Genomic DNA, 17,104 nt, shown 5'->3' on the forward strand with positions numbered 1-17,104 from the left:
GATGCGACTAAGCACAGAGATCCAGAATTTGCGGGTCACGTGACTGTATAAATATTTCATGGCCCAGGCCTGAGCTATCTATGGCCACGACACATGGCGGCAATGATGGTTTAACATATGGACGCTGACTAAATTCTTCAATACATTTTGCAATATCATTTATAAGATTTTTAAGACGAGCCCAGTCCTCAAAGTTGGTTTGGCGGAATTTCAAGGAGAGTTGGAACAGTAGGCCTGCTTGATGAATGTTGACACACCTCACATAAGCCTGTCGAAAAATTACTGGAACACTAAAGCCAAATTATGGATAGCCTATATATCGCTAACAACGAAAAAGGTCTCACGTGTTTAAGGAAAAAATAAATGCAAATCATTACATCCACCGGGTATGAAGAAGAGACGAGGAACATTTTGTCAAGGGAGAGAGGTATAGTGAAGACAAAGCTAAAGATAGGAGAGGGTAGTACGAGAAGAGAGGTACAATTTGAGATTAGGCATCGTCTAAAGTGCCTGGATATCAGGAGAGTGGCATGAATCAAAGCAAAGGAGGGAGGAGGGAAAAGATCATTGTTAAAACAGAGAATAAGAGAACAGAAAAAAAGGACAAGGAGAAGTACAAATGAGCGCGCATACAAGAGTGAAAGAAACTCTGGGGAGGGGGGCATGAAAGAAAAATATAAAAAGCAAAATTTTGACTTCGTGACAGAAAAAAGGTAAAAAAAGAGAAAAATACAGCCATGTTTAGAGGGCTGTCGTTTTTCTACCGTGCTTCTCTACCGGCTCGTCAGGCGAGAGATCGTAAACACGCCGACGATGACAACTGAGAGTGCCACAATAGCGCCAGGAAGTAGTAGCTCATTAGGGACACCGGCAATTACTTGGTCCTGGACAGCAGCATGGTGGTGACGATGATGGCCACGCGAGCGACGCGATCTACGCCCATGTTCTTCATCTTCCGTTTCCGTTTCCGAGGTATCATAGTGCTTACGGCGTTCGCGCACCGAGTGAGCCGGGGCCGGGGCAGGAGCCGGAGCTGACTCGTGAATTGGGCTTGGTGCATGATCGGGATCATGCACAAATAAGTCCACCTTGTCCTGGCGACGGGAGCGGGCCATAATGATAGCCTCCAGCAAATCATTATCGGTGGTGATAGAAATAGTATCACCCTCATCATCCAGATAACTCAAGGCATAACCAGTGCCGTCAACCTTGCCATCCTCAACCATGGGGATACCACCGATCATATCAACATCAGCACCTAGCTTACCAGAGACGTTGGCAATAAATGTCTCAATGCCCTGCGATGCAATTACTTGTAGGCGATGCACGCGGCCAGATGGAGCCTTGAACTTGAAAGGGAATGGGATATCGGCAGGAGACATCTGGGCAGCAGGAGTATCGCCAAGCATGGAATGAGGAGGAGAGTCTATACCAACATGGGAGGCTGAATCGTTAGGGGCAAGGCTGTCGTTAATGCGGTCACGGGTCATATCAGGAGACATGATACGAGAGCCCAGGTTAGTGCCATGGTGCATCGCACTACCTTCAGCAGACACCATAGACTCTGTTTCGTGGTCAAGGGACATCCAGAACTTGTTCCATGCAGGGCCTTCACTATCGCCACTGGACATGGTGTTTATCTGCTCCAAGGTGGCATAAGTCAACTTCAAAACGTCAACCATGCCAACAATCTCGCCAGAATCGTTCATAACAGGAAGATTAAGGTAATGGCCATCTAGTTCTCAAAGTTAGCAGGTCTTTTATTCTCTCATATTACAAGGGAAGCGGGTTTCCATGTACCGTGCATCTTGCGTAGAGCAGCCTGGATGGTCATTTCCATGGGCGCAAAGTCAGGGTGGGGAGTCATAACACGCACGACACTGCAAGTGTTGGGATCCAAACCCGGAGCAATGACACGAAGCACGACGTCCTTGCTGGTGAAGATACCAGTGATTTGACCCTGGTCCTGCACCAGAACAGCAGTGGTACGGTTTTCCTTCATCATGGCAGCAGCCTCCTTGACTGAAGTCCGGACGCTGACGGTCACAGGTGGCATTCCGGTGAGCACCGACTCCAGGGTAGGGCCAGACATTTTGGTACGCAGAGCCTCAACGTACTGGATGATTTGCTGAGGCTGACTAGAGCCAAGCTCTGATTGTACGCCCTCCAAAGCATCATACAGCTTGCGCGAAGAAGCATAAGCGCGCTCCAGCTTTTCCATAGCATCGTAAAAACATTTAGTAATGTCAAGAATACCAGAGATATCCTGATTCTCGTCCATAACAGGCAGGTGGCGGAAGCCCTTGCGCACCATCAGATCAAGGGCATCAGTGGCGCTGGTATCGGTACGAGCACACAGAGGGTTCTTCGTCATAATCTCGGCAATGGTGACACTATTAGCCTTGAAGCCAGCACCGACGACACGGAAGGCTAAGTCCTTGGCAGTAAAGATACCTGCAATGCGATCATCGTCGTCTGTAACAAGCACGCAGTCTTCTCTCTTGGCAGCCATCAGCTGAGCGGCCTCGGCAACCGTGGTAGCGGGCTTGATCTGCAGCGCAGGACTAGGCTTCAGAGCCAGGACAGTGCCGGGAGGTGCCTTCCGGGAGTGGCGGGCGCGGGTAGTGAGGTGCTTCTTTTTAGAGAGGTCGCTCTCGAGCTTGCGGCGAATAGCCTATATGCGAACGGACCAGAAGTTAGCATGTTGTTACGTATCAATGAAGGCAGAATGGGTGCGGTCAACCATGGCCATGCAAACATAGTCTAAAGTAACAGAAATATTTGATAGTAGCCCCTCCTTTTATTTCGTCATAGAACTAGCAAAAAGGAGTTGGCATTGCAAGGCTTTGTGTCAGGCATATAAAAAAAGCATTGGGTACACACCTCATCGCGCTTGGTCTGCTTCTGGCGACTGGCACTGACTGAGGCACCGGAGCTGGGCTCGGCCGGCGGTGGGTGAACCTCAATCGGTCTAGGGATATTCGAATTAGGCGCCGGGCTTCCGGGGTGGTTACTACCAGCAGCAGAAGGCGAATTGGTGTTGTTGAGAATAGAGGCCCGGTCCCGAGCTCGGCTTGGGGTATTGCGCATTGTGCCAGACATTTCCTAAATAAACGGTTCGGGGCTTGTCGGGAGGTTCTCGAAAAGAAACAAGACTGGTGCGGCTGTTAAGGAAAGGTGGCAGAAAAAGAAACGGCTCACTAAGACGACGGCGTCCTAATCTAAGCTCAGACCGACAGAGCAACGATGATACGTATGACTGAATGATAAAAAGCTGAGGGGCCAACACAGCAAGAATTCAAGCTGCAGAAAAAAGTCCTACACAAGAAACCCTAAATGCACAGCTGCAAGAAAAGATAAATGCGAGGCGAAGAATTATTGACCGCCAACCCCAAATCATGTAATTCAGGTGCAGAGGAAAGGCAGAAAACGGAAAAGGGAGAAGAAAAATCTAAAGCATGGGGTAACAAGTTCGTAGGAGGGGCCTTTTCGGAGAGGGGAAGCAAAAAAAAAAGATGGCGGGATTAGGGTTTGGAGATATTTACTGTTTGGCACCTGACCTAAGCTCTACAAGAGGAAGAGGCGAGGATTTGCTAAATAACGGCAGTTGCTAATAGGCACTCTCTCCTACCCACCTTCTCAAGTTTTAATGGATTTCTCAAAGAAGCAATCCTCGTGGCTGATGAGCTTGGTGGGAGGATGGAGGGCAAGGACGAGAAATCCGCAGACAGCTTACTGCATGCTCAGTTGATGCTCAGGGTGCACAATTTGCGTTGCCATATGCAGCTAAGTGGATGATCAAGGCAAAGGCAAGCGAGAAAAAACGTGCAGTAAAAGGAGCAGATGAGAAAAAATTAAAGGGAGGAACAAGACAGTATAGAGCTATTGCGGTAGGAAGGAGTTGAAAAAGGAGGGTCTCCTCTCGTGTCATGCTTTACTCTTGTACAGATGTCGTTTGTATACTGTACTGTAGTATTGGTATTTTCATCGCTACGTTTCTACCCTATCCGCATAGCTAACGACACTTCTAAAGGCACATAGACTCCATTACACTTGCCAATAGCAATGACGTCTGTATAACTGGCTGTCGCATGTTTGCAGCTTGAGATATAGCATAGTAAGTCCTTGGACAAAACTGGCCATATCGGCCCATTTCCTTGTTGTGCTTTCTTGTTCTTGTTCCCTCTCTTTGCTTCTATCACACCAGCTTCAGGCTTTCAGCCACCGTGACAACCAACCAAGGGAAATTAGGCTTAGACAACACGAGTCTGAGATTGTCTTGCAGACGCGGACCCCGAACCGATACAAAGGCCCAGCGCTAAAGGGTTATCAGCACCGAGGAGTTAATCCTGATTTGACGAGAACAAAAAAGACAATAAATAGGCGTGGGCCTTTGTGACACATTGAGTACATCGTGCAGCACCTGGCAGACAGCTGGCGTGCCAAATAACTCATTGTTAACCCTAAATACAACCCTATGGATATATATAGCATCAATTGCCGGTCGCGTACCAAACAAACTTGGTAAGCGCCTTATACTACTAAATAAAGAGCTAGGTAATAAAGTATAGATAAGTTATTCGCAGCTTTAAAAAGGCACTTGCCTTGCACAACAACAACCTCGTAATAATATAAGCATAGGACTCACCCCCACCACCGTAAGGTACAGTCCTCCCTTAGAGGCGCAGCCTCGTGACGCTCGTGGCTAATTTCCAAGTCGAGGGGTACAGCCTAGAAGCCTTGCTTGTGCCTAAGGGGGGTTGCCGTGGCACGCGCTAAATCAGCCCGGGGCACATGGCTAGGAGGGAGAAGAAAAGGGAGCAACTTGTCTATCAGATCAGCAGGGATTGGGTGCGACTGGAAATATGCGAACTACGTGATCAAGCCTGCTTTTATGCTATAGGCGACATCATTTTGTTTTTGGATGGCACGTTATACGGGCTTTAATGTTCTCGGCCACAATGGCTAAGGAAAATAAACGGAGTATTGAACTTCAAGGTCTGAATTGTGTATATGCCAAGGTGAAGTAATGAAAGAAAGGGATTGCTAAGACTAAGGCTCGCGACTTTCTTCCTATGATGCAACTGCTAGGCTTGGGCTTGTTGAAGCTAAATGTACATGTTGCTCGCCAGTGGTCGACATGGAGTACCTTTGTCTAATAGAATAAATATAGAGAAAAACAGGTAGAGTGGGAAAGACGCTAGAAACAACAAAGGGAATGCATGAGGAATAGCCAGTGTTATCTAGGATTACGATCGGTTCCTCTTAGACCCAAGCTTGTGCTTATGCAGGTGCAGGCATTCCGATCAGACGAAAAGCAACCCAAAGCTACAGTGCATGCATCTGATGATATACAAGGTAAGGGAATGGGAAGTGCAAGGCACAAACAGCAAGGCCTCATTAGTGAATACGCCGGAAATATCGATTCATGGTAGAGCGGAAAAAGTCGAAATAAGTGGTAAGAAAAGACTCCCGAGTCAAATTGTGCTGGCAAACTGAGGGGGAGGAGAGATGAAAAAAAAGGCCTGTGTTGTGTATATGTCACGAATAGACTGACAAAGTGCTGATCAGGTTTTCGGTTTGCCATCGTTGTTGGGTGAACGGAGCTTGGATCATGAGAGAAAAGGTACAAAAATAAGTCAATGGGGGTAGAGGCAGTAAGCATAAGGTCAGAGAGAATAGAAAAGTTTAGAGGTTAGAAGAGGGGTGGCATTGTAGGGTCGCTATCAAATCATAATATAAATGTGCATGTATAATTGCATGTTTGTAGGTAGCTTGATGCTACATACACACTATGCCTGTCATGACCATGCTCATCATGCTCACGTCAAAAAACTGCTATGCACAAGGCGCATTGAGCCTCTCAACGTACGTCTAACACAACTCACACAGTAGACAAGTTCTCTCCACCATGAAGATTTAGATTATGTGGCCCTGGCCCGGTGTCTAGTAGCATCTCGTGAAGTTGTCTGTGCCTAAGGGCAGGCAGTCAGTAGCATGAAGCACACAGCACGTACAGTGATAAACCCCCAAGCGTCGGGTCGGCTGTTGTTCTTGCAGCTGCATGTGCAATATGCAGGTTTAAGAGGCTTTTTGGGGCCCGTGCTTACCAGTCGATGGGGTGCAAGGGAAGGGAATGTTGGTTCGAGTTAAATTTTTGACTGCTAGATTTAGACAAAGATTTGTAGATTTCGTTAGGACACATTACGAAAGGGAATCAAGAAAACAGACAGGGCTGAGGAAGGGGGAGCGAAAGAAACGGTTCAGGATACCGATGATAAGTAGTCAGGGGATGCTGTTTTGAGCCAGTCAAGAATATTGCCAGGAAATTATTATATATTGTAAGGAAGAGAGTGAACCGTATTCTGAGAAATGGTGATGGTAAGGCGACGAATTTTTGAAACAGCCATGAATAAGGAGAGCATGGGATGGAAATTAGAGCCACATGTTCTGGAACAATGGCCTATTGTGCTGCGGACAAATAAGAGGAAAAAAGGGTGAAGGGGTGATTGTTGTGTGGAGCGTTTGTGGCTTGAAATGGATGACAGTCAGCCGAGATGTATAAGAGCCTAGCTAAGGGAAATACAAAAAGGGCAAGAAGGGGATCAGCCAAGTGGCGGCGGTTTATAATTACTGGGGAAAGGGGCAACGATAATTCATATGTAAAGAAGTGCGTAGCGAGGTGGAGCGTAAGAACAACAAAATTGATGGGGGAAGAAGTTTGAAAGACTCTGTTGATCTGAAATGCATATAGACTCAGACAAACATGTTTGCTGCTTAGTCATCTGAGAGGGTCTGGTTTGGGATTTATGCAACATTGCATGTACAACGTATACACAATAAGAGCAATCAGTAAATAAGACACAATAATGCACATACGCGGCATATGTGGTGAAGAGTGGATTCGTCAAACAGAGGGTAGGCAAGTTCAGTTGGGCAGCAGCCCAATTCAGGGTGTGATCAAAATAGGCAATCACGAAGTAATAAAAACAGCAATTGCCTGGTAACAGATAAATAACAGGGGAAAAAATACCAACAAGTGCCAACGGCGCCAACGAATGAGTGATGACCAGCAGCCACTTTATCAACGACAAGGAAAATAAGTTGTAAAAAAGTCCCTGGTCTGGCAAGGTTTGGGATGTTTAAGCAACCACTTTGAATCCTAAGAGCGGATGAAAAAAGAGGGTGCAAAGTGGATGTGTTCCAAGATCTCTGGGACTAACACGCCTAGCCCATACTAGGCACACCCCAGGCTAGTCGCCATAGCAACACAAGGCCCATGGTAAACAATCGCGACTGCTGGTCTCGTAAATGACCTCTTTTTGGGTTGTCTGCAATTATACACCTAGGAAAAGGAAAAGAGAGAAAGCCACGGGTCGACTGCCTGGGAGAGCGAGAAAGGTTTCCGGTACGATGCCGCTTTTTCTCTTTCTTTTTTTCCTTGATTTTCTGTATTTCCTTTTCTCACTTTCTCTCCCTATCCTCTCCCTTCTTTCGAACGGTCCCCTCTTCTCTTCTACTGCTCGCAACAGGACAGACAGGCTAGAAACTTGGCTCCCAGTGTCACTCGCTGCTCTCTTTTTCTTTTCCTTTTTTTCGTCCGTAACATCACCCTTCCTCTGTTTACTCAGTCGCACCTTCAAGTTTTCGAACTCACTCCTGCATTTTTCTTTCTCTTCCACTCCAAACTTCTTATTCCCTCTGCGCCGACCGTGGAACTTGCCTTGATCTCGACTTCTCGGTCTCTCAATTTCGGTCTTGACCTTCAGGTCTCTCCTGGCCTTGTCTTGCAACTGCATCTTGTAATTCCTTCTCAAACCTTGGACCTGCAGCTTGCATCTGTGGCGGCTTTTTTTTTTCCCTTACTCTTTTTTTTCTCTTTCTCTCGCTCTCCCTTTCTTTTGAATTAAACCTTCGTAAATTCTGCCTCTGCTGCATGCACTTGGTCTCTTGCTGTTTTTCCTCTTGCCTCGTTCGCTATTGCCTTCTCCTTTACTTTCGTTTGCTTTTCGCGATAAGCCTGCGCACAAATCTACGCTCTTTCCTTTCTCGCTGCAACGCTACAAACGAAGAGATTTTTCTCCCCCAATCAAACATTACGACTGCTTCTGCATCTCTTTCTTTCTCTCTCTCATATTTTCTTGTTTAACATTGCCTACCAGTACCTTTGCCCACTGTGGCCTGCTTTGGGTACTCGTCTCGTTTTGATCCACAACTTACGACGCCTTCCTCGGCCTCAACTTGTCCGTATCTTATACTTTAGCCAATCAATTGCGGCCTTTTTGCATTGTGTTTGCTGGGCTCGAGGATCGCCGCTAGGGGAGATCGCAGCGGCAAGTTGTCAGCGTCAGTTCCCAGTGTGCTGTGCGTCAACACTAGAACAGACAGGTCTCCGGTTCGTTGTGAGAAAGACCGACATAGAATTGCAACGTTTGTAGGATACGAGGCCGGTTTGGTCTGTGCTGAACCTTGAGAAGACTCAGTCTTTGTGTGCTTGCAGGCCTCCAAAGCGGCAGCTCATCAACGAGTCTTTGTCGTACGGCGAATATCACCACACCTAATCCCAACTTATTCACGCCACATCACTCGACATGATCTCGTCAAGCCACACGCCGGCGAGCGCCATCCACCAAAATCGCCAGCAGCTTCTGCAAGAACGCCGACATAAACGTCAGCAGTCGACGCCAAATGCCAACTTTGATACCATCAGGATTGCTCCGCCGCACCATCAACAGCCGATGGCTGCCCCTTCTTCTGCCAATCTGCAACACCACCGGCAGTCTTTAGGTCACCGCCGAGGCCTGAGCTTAGACACCCGCCGCCAGGTGTTGTCCAATCGTCAGAGCGTAGCCTCTGCGACAGCAGCTGCTGCCGCCGCTGCCGCGGCAGGATCGGTGGGAATGGGTCATCCTACATCCTCTCCTGTGACAACCTCTGCCCACGAACATCGCATCATGATGAGTCGGTCGTACATCAACTTGTCCATGGAGCAAGAAAATTACCTTATTTCACCTCATTCGACTCCTCATTCGCAACGCTTTGATCCTGCTAGTTACGACACAACACCCATTCATTTCGATAGTAGCTTCGGCCCAGACATGGGTTTGCAAAGTGCCCCTATCGCAGGCAAGGGGTTTGAATTTTTCACGACGGATAGCCCATTGACAACCCCGTCGTTTGTATACGCCGAGAGCCCCACCACGGCTGGCAATTGGATGTCCGAAGGCGACGCCCAGTCTCAGTCCCAGCCCCAGCCACAGTCCCAAGAAGAATCGCAGTCTCAGTCTCAGGCCCAATCTCAAATCGAGACGCAGGCCCATATTCAGACCCAAAACCAGGCTGAAGCTCAGGGGGGATTCCAGCGACACTCACGCCGAATCAGCAACGGCATTATGGACCGTGTCACCAAGTTTGAGACCTTGGGCATGGAGCCTCCCCAAGCTCAGGTGCAAAACCAAGGCCAGGGCCAGAGCCAAGGGCAACACCAGAGACAAACCCAGGACAGTACAAGGCCAACCACACCTACCAATCAGAATGTAGCTTGTAAGTCGAAGACTTTTGATTCCCCTGTATTCTGCGCATTCGGCCCCAGTCGTCGCGGCATTATTGTCTGTACACGTAGCTAGCTGTACGCCTGGCTTATGCTGCATTTTGAATTCCACCAGCTAACCAAAGATAGCACATACACAAGCAGCATACATGCCCCCTACACCCATGGAGACACCACAAGAACGCCAGGATCAGGATCCTCAGCAACAGCAGCAGCAATCCTCACAACAGAAGACTAGTGGTAGCGATGGATCCCAACAGCAACAACATGATAGCGAGTCGCTGCAGGACCAAGTCCAGACTCAGCAGCAGCAGCAGCAGCAAGTATTCCAGCAACAACCACAGCAGTCTTTTCCCGCTCGCTTCGAAGATGGTTATGACGAGTCCATGGAAGAGACCGTCAAGCCTCTTCGCAAACAGACCGCTCGACCTTTGACGTCGTTTGATGAAATGCGTCAACAGGCAGAACATGTATCTTCGCACTCCCGATCTCAATCTCAGTCTCAACCCCATCCTCAACCACATGCTCGTGGGCATGGCCACTCGCACTCTATACACTCAGTGCATTCGGTCTCTCATCCCACAATGCCCAATACTCCTGTGAAGCAAATCACATATACCGACCCTGCAAACATGTCGCAACCTCCTTCTGCTGGTTACCTCAACATGAACAACGTCAACGCTGAGTTTCTTAAGCTGCAGGACCAATATGTAGGCGTTGTAAATGCCGACGTGACACATTACCATCATGCCATGATGGCTGGTATGATGCCTCCTGCTGCTATTCCAGGAATGATGTATCACTCCAAGTCTGGCATGAATCCAGTTCAGGGCCTCTCTCTTCCCGATTCACCATTGCATTCTCGCCGAACATCTCCTCACCGCCGTACCGATTCCATGGCGAGTATGGCAAGTGCCGCCAGTGCCGCCAGCATTGCCAGCATCAACATTGAGGAGACCAAGACTGAGACTGGCGTAACTCTGGAGGATATCGCACAGTACATACAGGGCCCAGAGGGAGATAACAAATATAGTTGTCTCTTTGAGGGTTGTGGCAAGCGTTTTGGCCGCAAGGAAAATATCAAGTCGCATGTACAGACTCATCTAAACGATCGACAATACCAGTGCCCCACATGTCAGAAATGCTTTGTGCGCCAGCACGACCTCAAGCGTCATGCCAAGATCCATACTGGCATCAAACCGTATCCATGTGAATGCGGTAACAGTTTTGCTCGTCATGACGCTTTGACAAGACACCGACAGCGTGGTATGTGCATTGGCGCATTTGATGGCATTGTCCGCAAGGTTGTTAAGCGCGGCCGTCCGCGTAAGAAGCGCCCAGACATGGAAACTCGCACCGAAAAGTCGGCACGTACACGGAGAAAGAATAATCTGTCGATTAGTTCCACCTCTTCGTTTTCATCAGAATCATCAGGACCTGAGTCTCCACACAATGACTTTGACATTGACGATGACCAGGGCTTTGACCTCATGGATGTTGCTCTCCCTGCCGACTGCGTCATTCCTGGTGTTGGCGTGCCCATGCCGGTTTCTAGCAGGTCTACAACCAGCGTTACGAACCCTGCTATGCTCACAATGACACATAACATCTCGTTGTCTGGAGACTACTCCGGGACACATACTGTCGTCGCTACTCCGCACTCGTATGTATCCCCTGATGCCATTCTCGATAGTGTTGTCGCACGCTCATCGCCGCATGTTAAGAGCGAGTACAACACACCCCCTGAATTATCCAAATCCAAGTCTCCGACACCTTGTAGTCGGCTCTTTGAATCCGAGAGCACACCATCGGCTACCGGTTCTTCAGCATCTGCCTCAACCTCTACCAGTGTCCCTGCCTCTTCTGAGCCCTCCCTCCCTGCACTTACCAGTGCCGGAACTGATGTTCCAACGTCTACGGCCTTGATGGACGATTCGCTTATGTCTACTATCAGCGCTTCAGGCGGGAGTAGCAGCGTGTCGGCTGCTGCAATGACACAGGCTCCGCCACTATCGGATGATGATATGCTTATAAGTAGCTTTGGTAATGACGTGTTAGTGCTTGACCGTGATACGAGTGTAATGATGATGGATGGGTTTGAAGCAGTCAGCATGTTTCCGGCTACGGACGACATGTTCTTTAGCAGTACATGATAAGGGCGGAGAGGATCGTTGTAACGCTTCCTTCTGGCCTGTCCCTTGTCTGTTTTGTTGTGTTCCTCAAAATCGGCCGTCATGTTTTCTTGCGTGGTCATGGATATGTCCATACTAAGTTTTCCTTGTTTCTTGTTTGCGCCCATTGCTTGGTGGTTTTGGTTATAAGCGGGTTCTTTCATTTTCCTCTTTTCCCATTTTCTTTTTACAATTGTTCTTCACTGAAGGGGTTTATTCTAGGAGTTGCTCAGGCTTTCTTTTATCTTTCTTCTCCCCTTATTTTTCCATCAATCCTCTTCTCCGCTTTAATGCCTTCTTTTTGCTCCCGAATTGTTATTACCCTTCCCTTATCTTTTTTATTACTTCTAGACTCGCTGTCTACATGTCTTCCTTGTCACCGTTTCTGTCTTTCTACCCATATTACCCTTGGCTCTCCTTTGGCCCACCAGCGGCTTGAGGCGTACCATACCTCTTATTTTCTCTTGGTGTTGCTTTTCAGGTTTTACTTTCTGCTTTTCTATCTCGGCTGGTTAAATACGCGGAGGGTCGGTTCAACGCGTCGCTTAGGAGGGGGAGGGGAAGTTTCTTTTTATCTCTTGTTGTATCTCTCTTTTTTTACTGTTTGTTTTTCGAGTTTCCTGGGGTCCTCTCTTTCATATCGTCTCGTCTCGTGCTTTCTCTTGCTTTTCTTAATTGTTTGACTTGTTTTCTTTCCCTGGTTTATTCAATGATTCTTGCTATTCCCCGTACTTTTCCCCCTCATTTCTTCCTAACTAGCACATACTCCGTTGCACACTCTACACTCGATATCTCTCATTTAACTGTACTTTTTTTTCCTCCCCATTTTATCCACCCACTACCCTAACTACACCTTTGGCAGTTGCCTTTTGCTTTTGCTTTCTTTCCGTTATCAATGTAGTTGTTGCAAGATAGTCTATAGAGTAGTTCATACACATATGTCAATTTCTTCAGGCTGCCTCTGTATGTGATGGAGATGGCAATTTATACTTAGCCTAGTAGATAGGGTTTTTAACCCCATATATTTCTGATGTGATAATTGATCCTTGTGTAGAGGTTTAGGGAAATATTTGTTCGATTTTTTAAACTTGTTTCTCTTGCTCCTCTGCGTCTCCTTTTCTTTGCTTTACCGCAGCCCTTTCTAAGCAATTTTGCGTCTTTTTGACAATGGGCCGCCGCAGCAAAGAACTATCGTCTTAGTTAAGGTCTGGAATCTGTGAACTGAAATGCCCTGGCATACAGGCTTTCAATTGGACTAAGTGTACAATCTTTGTCTATACGGAATTTGACGTTAGATAAAGGCTATCAACTGTGGTGATTGTTCATTGTCACCTTACCTGTGTTGTATATACTTGGCTTGGAGACCTAGGATTAGAACTAAGTATTCCATATTATACAAATGTTCAATGGCCCCAAATGAGTATGAATTGGCATCTAGGAGTTCTTGAGTTGGACACGAAAGTCTATATTACAAAAGAACACCACTGGATAGTAGTACACTGGCCTCATTTGACTTCTGTATTCTAAAATCTTTCAAATAATCCTCCTAGTACCCTGAACTGCTGTATACGACACAAACCAAACATCTTATCCTAGCCATTCTGTCCATTTTATTCACCTAGAGCACTCAGCTCGGTCATGACCGCTTCCTTGGTGCCAATCTTTTTCATCTGCGTGTCCTCCAGCTTTTCACCGCGCGCAAGACGCATTTCCAGCTCTTCAATGGCACGCAGCTTCTTCCGGAGACTTCTAATGTTCTTGGTAGCAGGATTCTGCGCATCCCCTTCGGCAGTAGCTCCGTTAACTGCTGTAGGCATGTCTGGAACAGTACTGCCGTTCATCGCTGCACTTGCGCCATGACTGCGGGCGGTGTTACTACGTGCCCGACCTCCATTAGGATTACGCGACCGGCTTCGGGCCGTGTTCTGACCCTGGCCGTTGCGGCGTTCGGGACTGCGGCTCTCGTTACCATAAGCTCCTCCATTGGCGTTGGGGGGCGCAAGGCTGACGCCGCCATTAGGCTCGGGAAATTTGCTTTCGTTTTCCTTGGCCTTCTTGCTGCGCTTCTTTTTATTCTTGAGGGCAGTCTTGGATAAATTCTCATCAACCGGCTCAGAACCAGGAACGGTGCGGGGAGCGGGCTCGGCAAATTCAGCTCCAGGAACAGCACGGCGGGAACGACCAAAGCCATTCAAAGCGGTGCCTCCAGAAGTTTGACTGATGCCTGCGTTGATAACATGTGACGAGCCGCCCTCGTCTTCGCGTTTGAAATGTAGCGGTGCGGCCATTCCACGGGCTCCAGGAGGGCGATAAGCACCAGCAGGCTTACTAGGGGTCTTGCGAGTGCTTAGGAACGAGGTAGCCGAGGCATGAGGTACAGGCACCGGATTGGTAGGGTCACCTCCGGGTAGATCCTGAGGAGCAACGGGCTTCCAGGCAATTTGGAGCAGCTCGGTCATGTCCTCGTTGTACATCAGGGGTCCAGTAACGTGCCACAGCTTAACACCGTTGTCAACACGCAGACGGGGAGACAGCGTGGCAGTCATGATATAACGGCTGTCAGGACTCCACTCAAGAACACTGGGGTTACCACTCTCGATTGTGCACAACTTGCGATAGTCCTTTCCAAGATCATAAACGTCGACTTGGCCAGCTAAGTTACCAAGACCAGCAACAATGGCGAAGCGGCCGTTAGGGGAGAAAAAGATCTCGTTACGCGGGCATGTAGGGAACTCATGCGTAGCAACAGCCCGGCTGTTGAAGATTTTGGCTTTAGCGGGCATGAAGCCATAGACTACACCGAATTCCTTGGAGTTGGGTGACCAATCAAAGTGATGTATGGGGCCCTCCTTGTCAAGTGAAACGCGGCCTTCGTAGCCGCCAGTGCTACTGAGGAGGTAAAGGGTAGACTCTCCATAGTAACTCTTGTTTGTCTTGTCAACTTCGGTCTGGGCAAGAACAAGAATGCCGCTGCCATTTTTATTCCATGACAGCTTAACTTTGTCGCTCTTGAAGAAAGTCTTTTGGGAGACGGGCGAGCTAAACATCGGGATGTTGTAGACCTTGACGGCGGCGGGTTGGCCCTAGGAAATAGAAAAAAAAAGGAGACGTTAGTTTTGTTCTATGCTACAGAAATTTGGAAAATATCAGCCTTACCTTGCGCTCGGGAACAAACACGGCAATAGAGTGTGAAGCACCGGGTGATAGAGCAAACTGGGACACGCCTTCAACACGCAGCTTTTGCGAAACAGTAGACAGATCGCCGCTGAGGTAGAACTGCACCTCATTGGTCACCAAGCGAGCACAGTACTTCTCATCATCGGTGTACTGCAGATTGAATTCGGAATGAGACTTTTGCACAAAGCGGCCAATGGGCTGCTGTTTGTCATCTTCCACAGCAGTACGCCAAATTTTGAGATTCTTGGTGGCATCGCCGGCTTCGTCCTTTCCGGGACGTTCCAGAGTAATCAGGAAAGTGCCTTTCGGCGAAAATCCTAGCTCGATCACAGTGGGGATGGGCAGCACAAACACGACTTTGCCCGACGAGGTATCATGGACGCTGACGATCTCGTTGGAGGACCAGGCAAAGAAGCGGCTACAAGGAGAATAAGCACAGCACCGGGAAGTACCTTCATACTTGGCAAAGCCACCATTTTGTTGATATTTGGGGGCGGCGTCGAAGACGTTGACCGTCTTTTGGGTCCGATAAGCAAACTGAAGAGGTGCCATGACTAGTGAAAGACACAGAACCGAGTTTGAGGGGGTGGAGGGGAGGCGGGAAAAAGGGTGCCGGATTTGCTGATTGAGAGAACCGATTAAAGAGATGTAGAAGACAAGTAATGAATCGGAATCAGTAAGTCGGGTTACTTTTTTCTAAATCTCTTTTATCGTGCTATTTCTTCTTTTGACGAAAAGTTCTAGACTAAAAAGATTTCGTAGGGGTAGCTGAAGATGCTGGTAGGGAGACAAAGTATACAGGAACACAAGGCTGAAATGTTACTTTGCGATGAATGCTGAATCGATCTTTGCAGTAGGGTGGCGTAGAAGCTCACAGAGCAATTTGGGAAGAATAGAATTGGCTTTAGAGATGGTTCAACTCCAAGTAACGATGATGATTCAAGGTGATGGAGACAAGAACGTAGGCCTAGTTGTCACACACAGAAAGAGAGAGGATTGCAAGCAGAAGCAGGTTGATGATGCTAAGCAAACAAAAGAAGCCCTATCAAAAAAGAATCAAGAAAAGAAGCCAAGTTCTAGAGAAAAGAAAAAAAGACGATAAGCGGACAGAAAGAAGAAGAAAAAAGTAACGGTGTGGGAGCAAAAGAGAAGAGAAGGTCAGCGGAACCCGAAAGACGGGGGAAGGGGAGTATTGGCAGAGGGCCGGTGCTGTGGCGTGGCGTAGCAGACGGAGGGGTTGACAAGAAGCAGGAGAGAGGAAGAAGAAGAAAAGGAAAAGAAAAAAAAAGACAAAAAGGCGAGAAAAAAATAGAGCCTGAAAAATGTGTTGCTTTTTTTGCAGTAATTGCCGTAAACAGTATGTGAGAAAAAATAGCGGATACCTTCCTTTCCTAGCTTACATTAAAAGGCAGGTAGGTAGGTGTACCTTTACTACAAATGTACATTGTGAAGGTACTTCCTTGCTAGGCTTGTACTGCACTAATCTAGGTAAAATACCTGTAAAGAGGCGGCCATAGTCTCCGAATAATGAGAGAGAGAGAAAGGAAAAAATATTTGGGAGGGATAGTAAAAAGTTAATTGACACCAGATTTAGCTATGAAAATAGCTAGTATCCAGAGGGAAATGGTTTCCCTTCACCTAAGGACAAAGATGAACCACCAACTTCTGGGTTCTACTACGTATAGTAGATGGCGATATGCTTCTGAACGGACTTGATTGGGCAAGCAAGTATCATGAAACTACCACTCTATAGAGTTTATAGAACCTTAATAGCGAGTAGATAGGTTTCCCCTTCACGACCGCTTCACCCACACATTCACCACTAGCTCATCGCCTACAGCTCCCAGGTGTGCTCTGTCCCAGCCTATATCACTTAGTGTCCGCTGCATCATAGCCTGATCGCTGCCTGAAAACTCCCAGTTTTTTTGCCACCGCCCGCGATTTGAGTAGGACATTTCGACGCACTTGTTGCGTGACGGGTCCTTATTGTTGGCATTGAGCAAATCCAGCAGCTCTTCGAGTGTAGTTGAGCATCGCACCGTGTGTGATGAGTGTGTGATGAGTGTATTGGGCGGGAGCTGCCACGGTTCAATGGTGCTGTTCCAGACACGAATGTGTGCATAGCCGGATGGAATATGTGGACTGGGGTCCTGGTAGCGTGCTTGGTGTGGCTGTTGTTGATTTGGGGAGTCTTCTGGCTGTTTCT

At 47.9% G+C, this 17,104-nt stretch overlaps 3 protein-coding genes across 3 annotated transcripts; 1 reads left to right on the plus strand and 2 right to left on the minus strand.

The window, feature by feature from the left end:
- Positions 1-773: 773 nt before the first annotated feature.
- Positions 774-3,090, minus strand: HOO65_080232 (Meiotically up-regulated gene 70 protein; the record flags this gene model as incomplete). Its single annotated transcript, XM_071004178.1, has 3 exons — positions 774-1,735; positions 1,801-2,674; positions 2,884-3,090. The coding sequence occupies 3 exons, from the start codon at positions 3,088-3,090 to the stop codon at positions 774-776; spliced, it is 2,043 nt and encodes a 680-aa protein (XP_070856462.1).
- A 5,501-nt stretch (positions 3,091-8,591) lies between these two features.
- HOO65_080233 (uncharacterized protein) lies at positions 8,592-11,703 on the plus strand (the record flags this gene model as incomplete). Its single annotated transcript, XM_071004138.1, has 2 exons — positions 8,592-9,543; positions 9,680-11,703. 2 exons carry the CDS (start codon positions 8,592-8,594, stop codon positions 11,701-11,703), a joined length of 2,976 nt encoding a protein of 991 aa, XP_070856463.1.
- Positions 11,704-13,331: 1,628 nt separating this feature from the next.
- Positions 13,332-15,450, minus strand: HOO65_080234 (Eukaryotic translation initiation factor 2A; the record flags this gene model as incomplete). Its single annotated transcript, XM_071004200.1, has 3 exons — positions 13,332-14,804; positions 14,878-15,316; positions 15,359-15,450. The coding sequence occupies 3 exons, from the start codon at positions 15,448-15,450 to the stop codon at positions 13,332-13,334; spliced, it is 2,004 nt and encodes a 667-aa protein (XP_070856464.1).
- Positions 15,451-17,104: the final 1,654 nt, after the last annotated feature.

This window comes from Ceratocystis lukuohia (genome assembly GCF_044167205.1).
Source record: "Ceratocystis lukuohia strain C4212 chromosome Unknown Supercontig8_pilon, whole genome shotgun sequence".
In the NCBI taxonomy this organism is placed as follows: Eukaryota; Fungi; Ascomycota; class Sordariomycetes; order Microascales; family Ceratocystidaceae; genus Ceratocystis; species Ceratocystis lukuohia.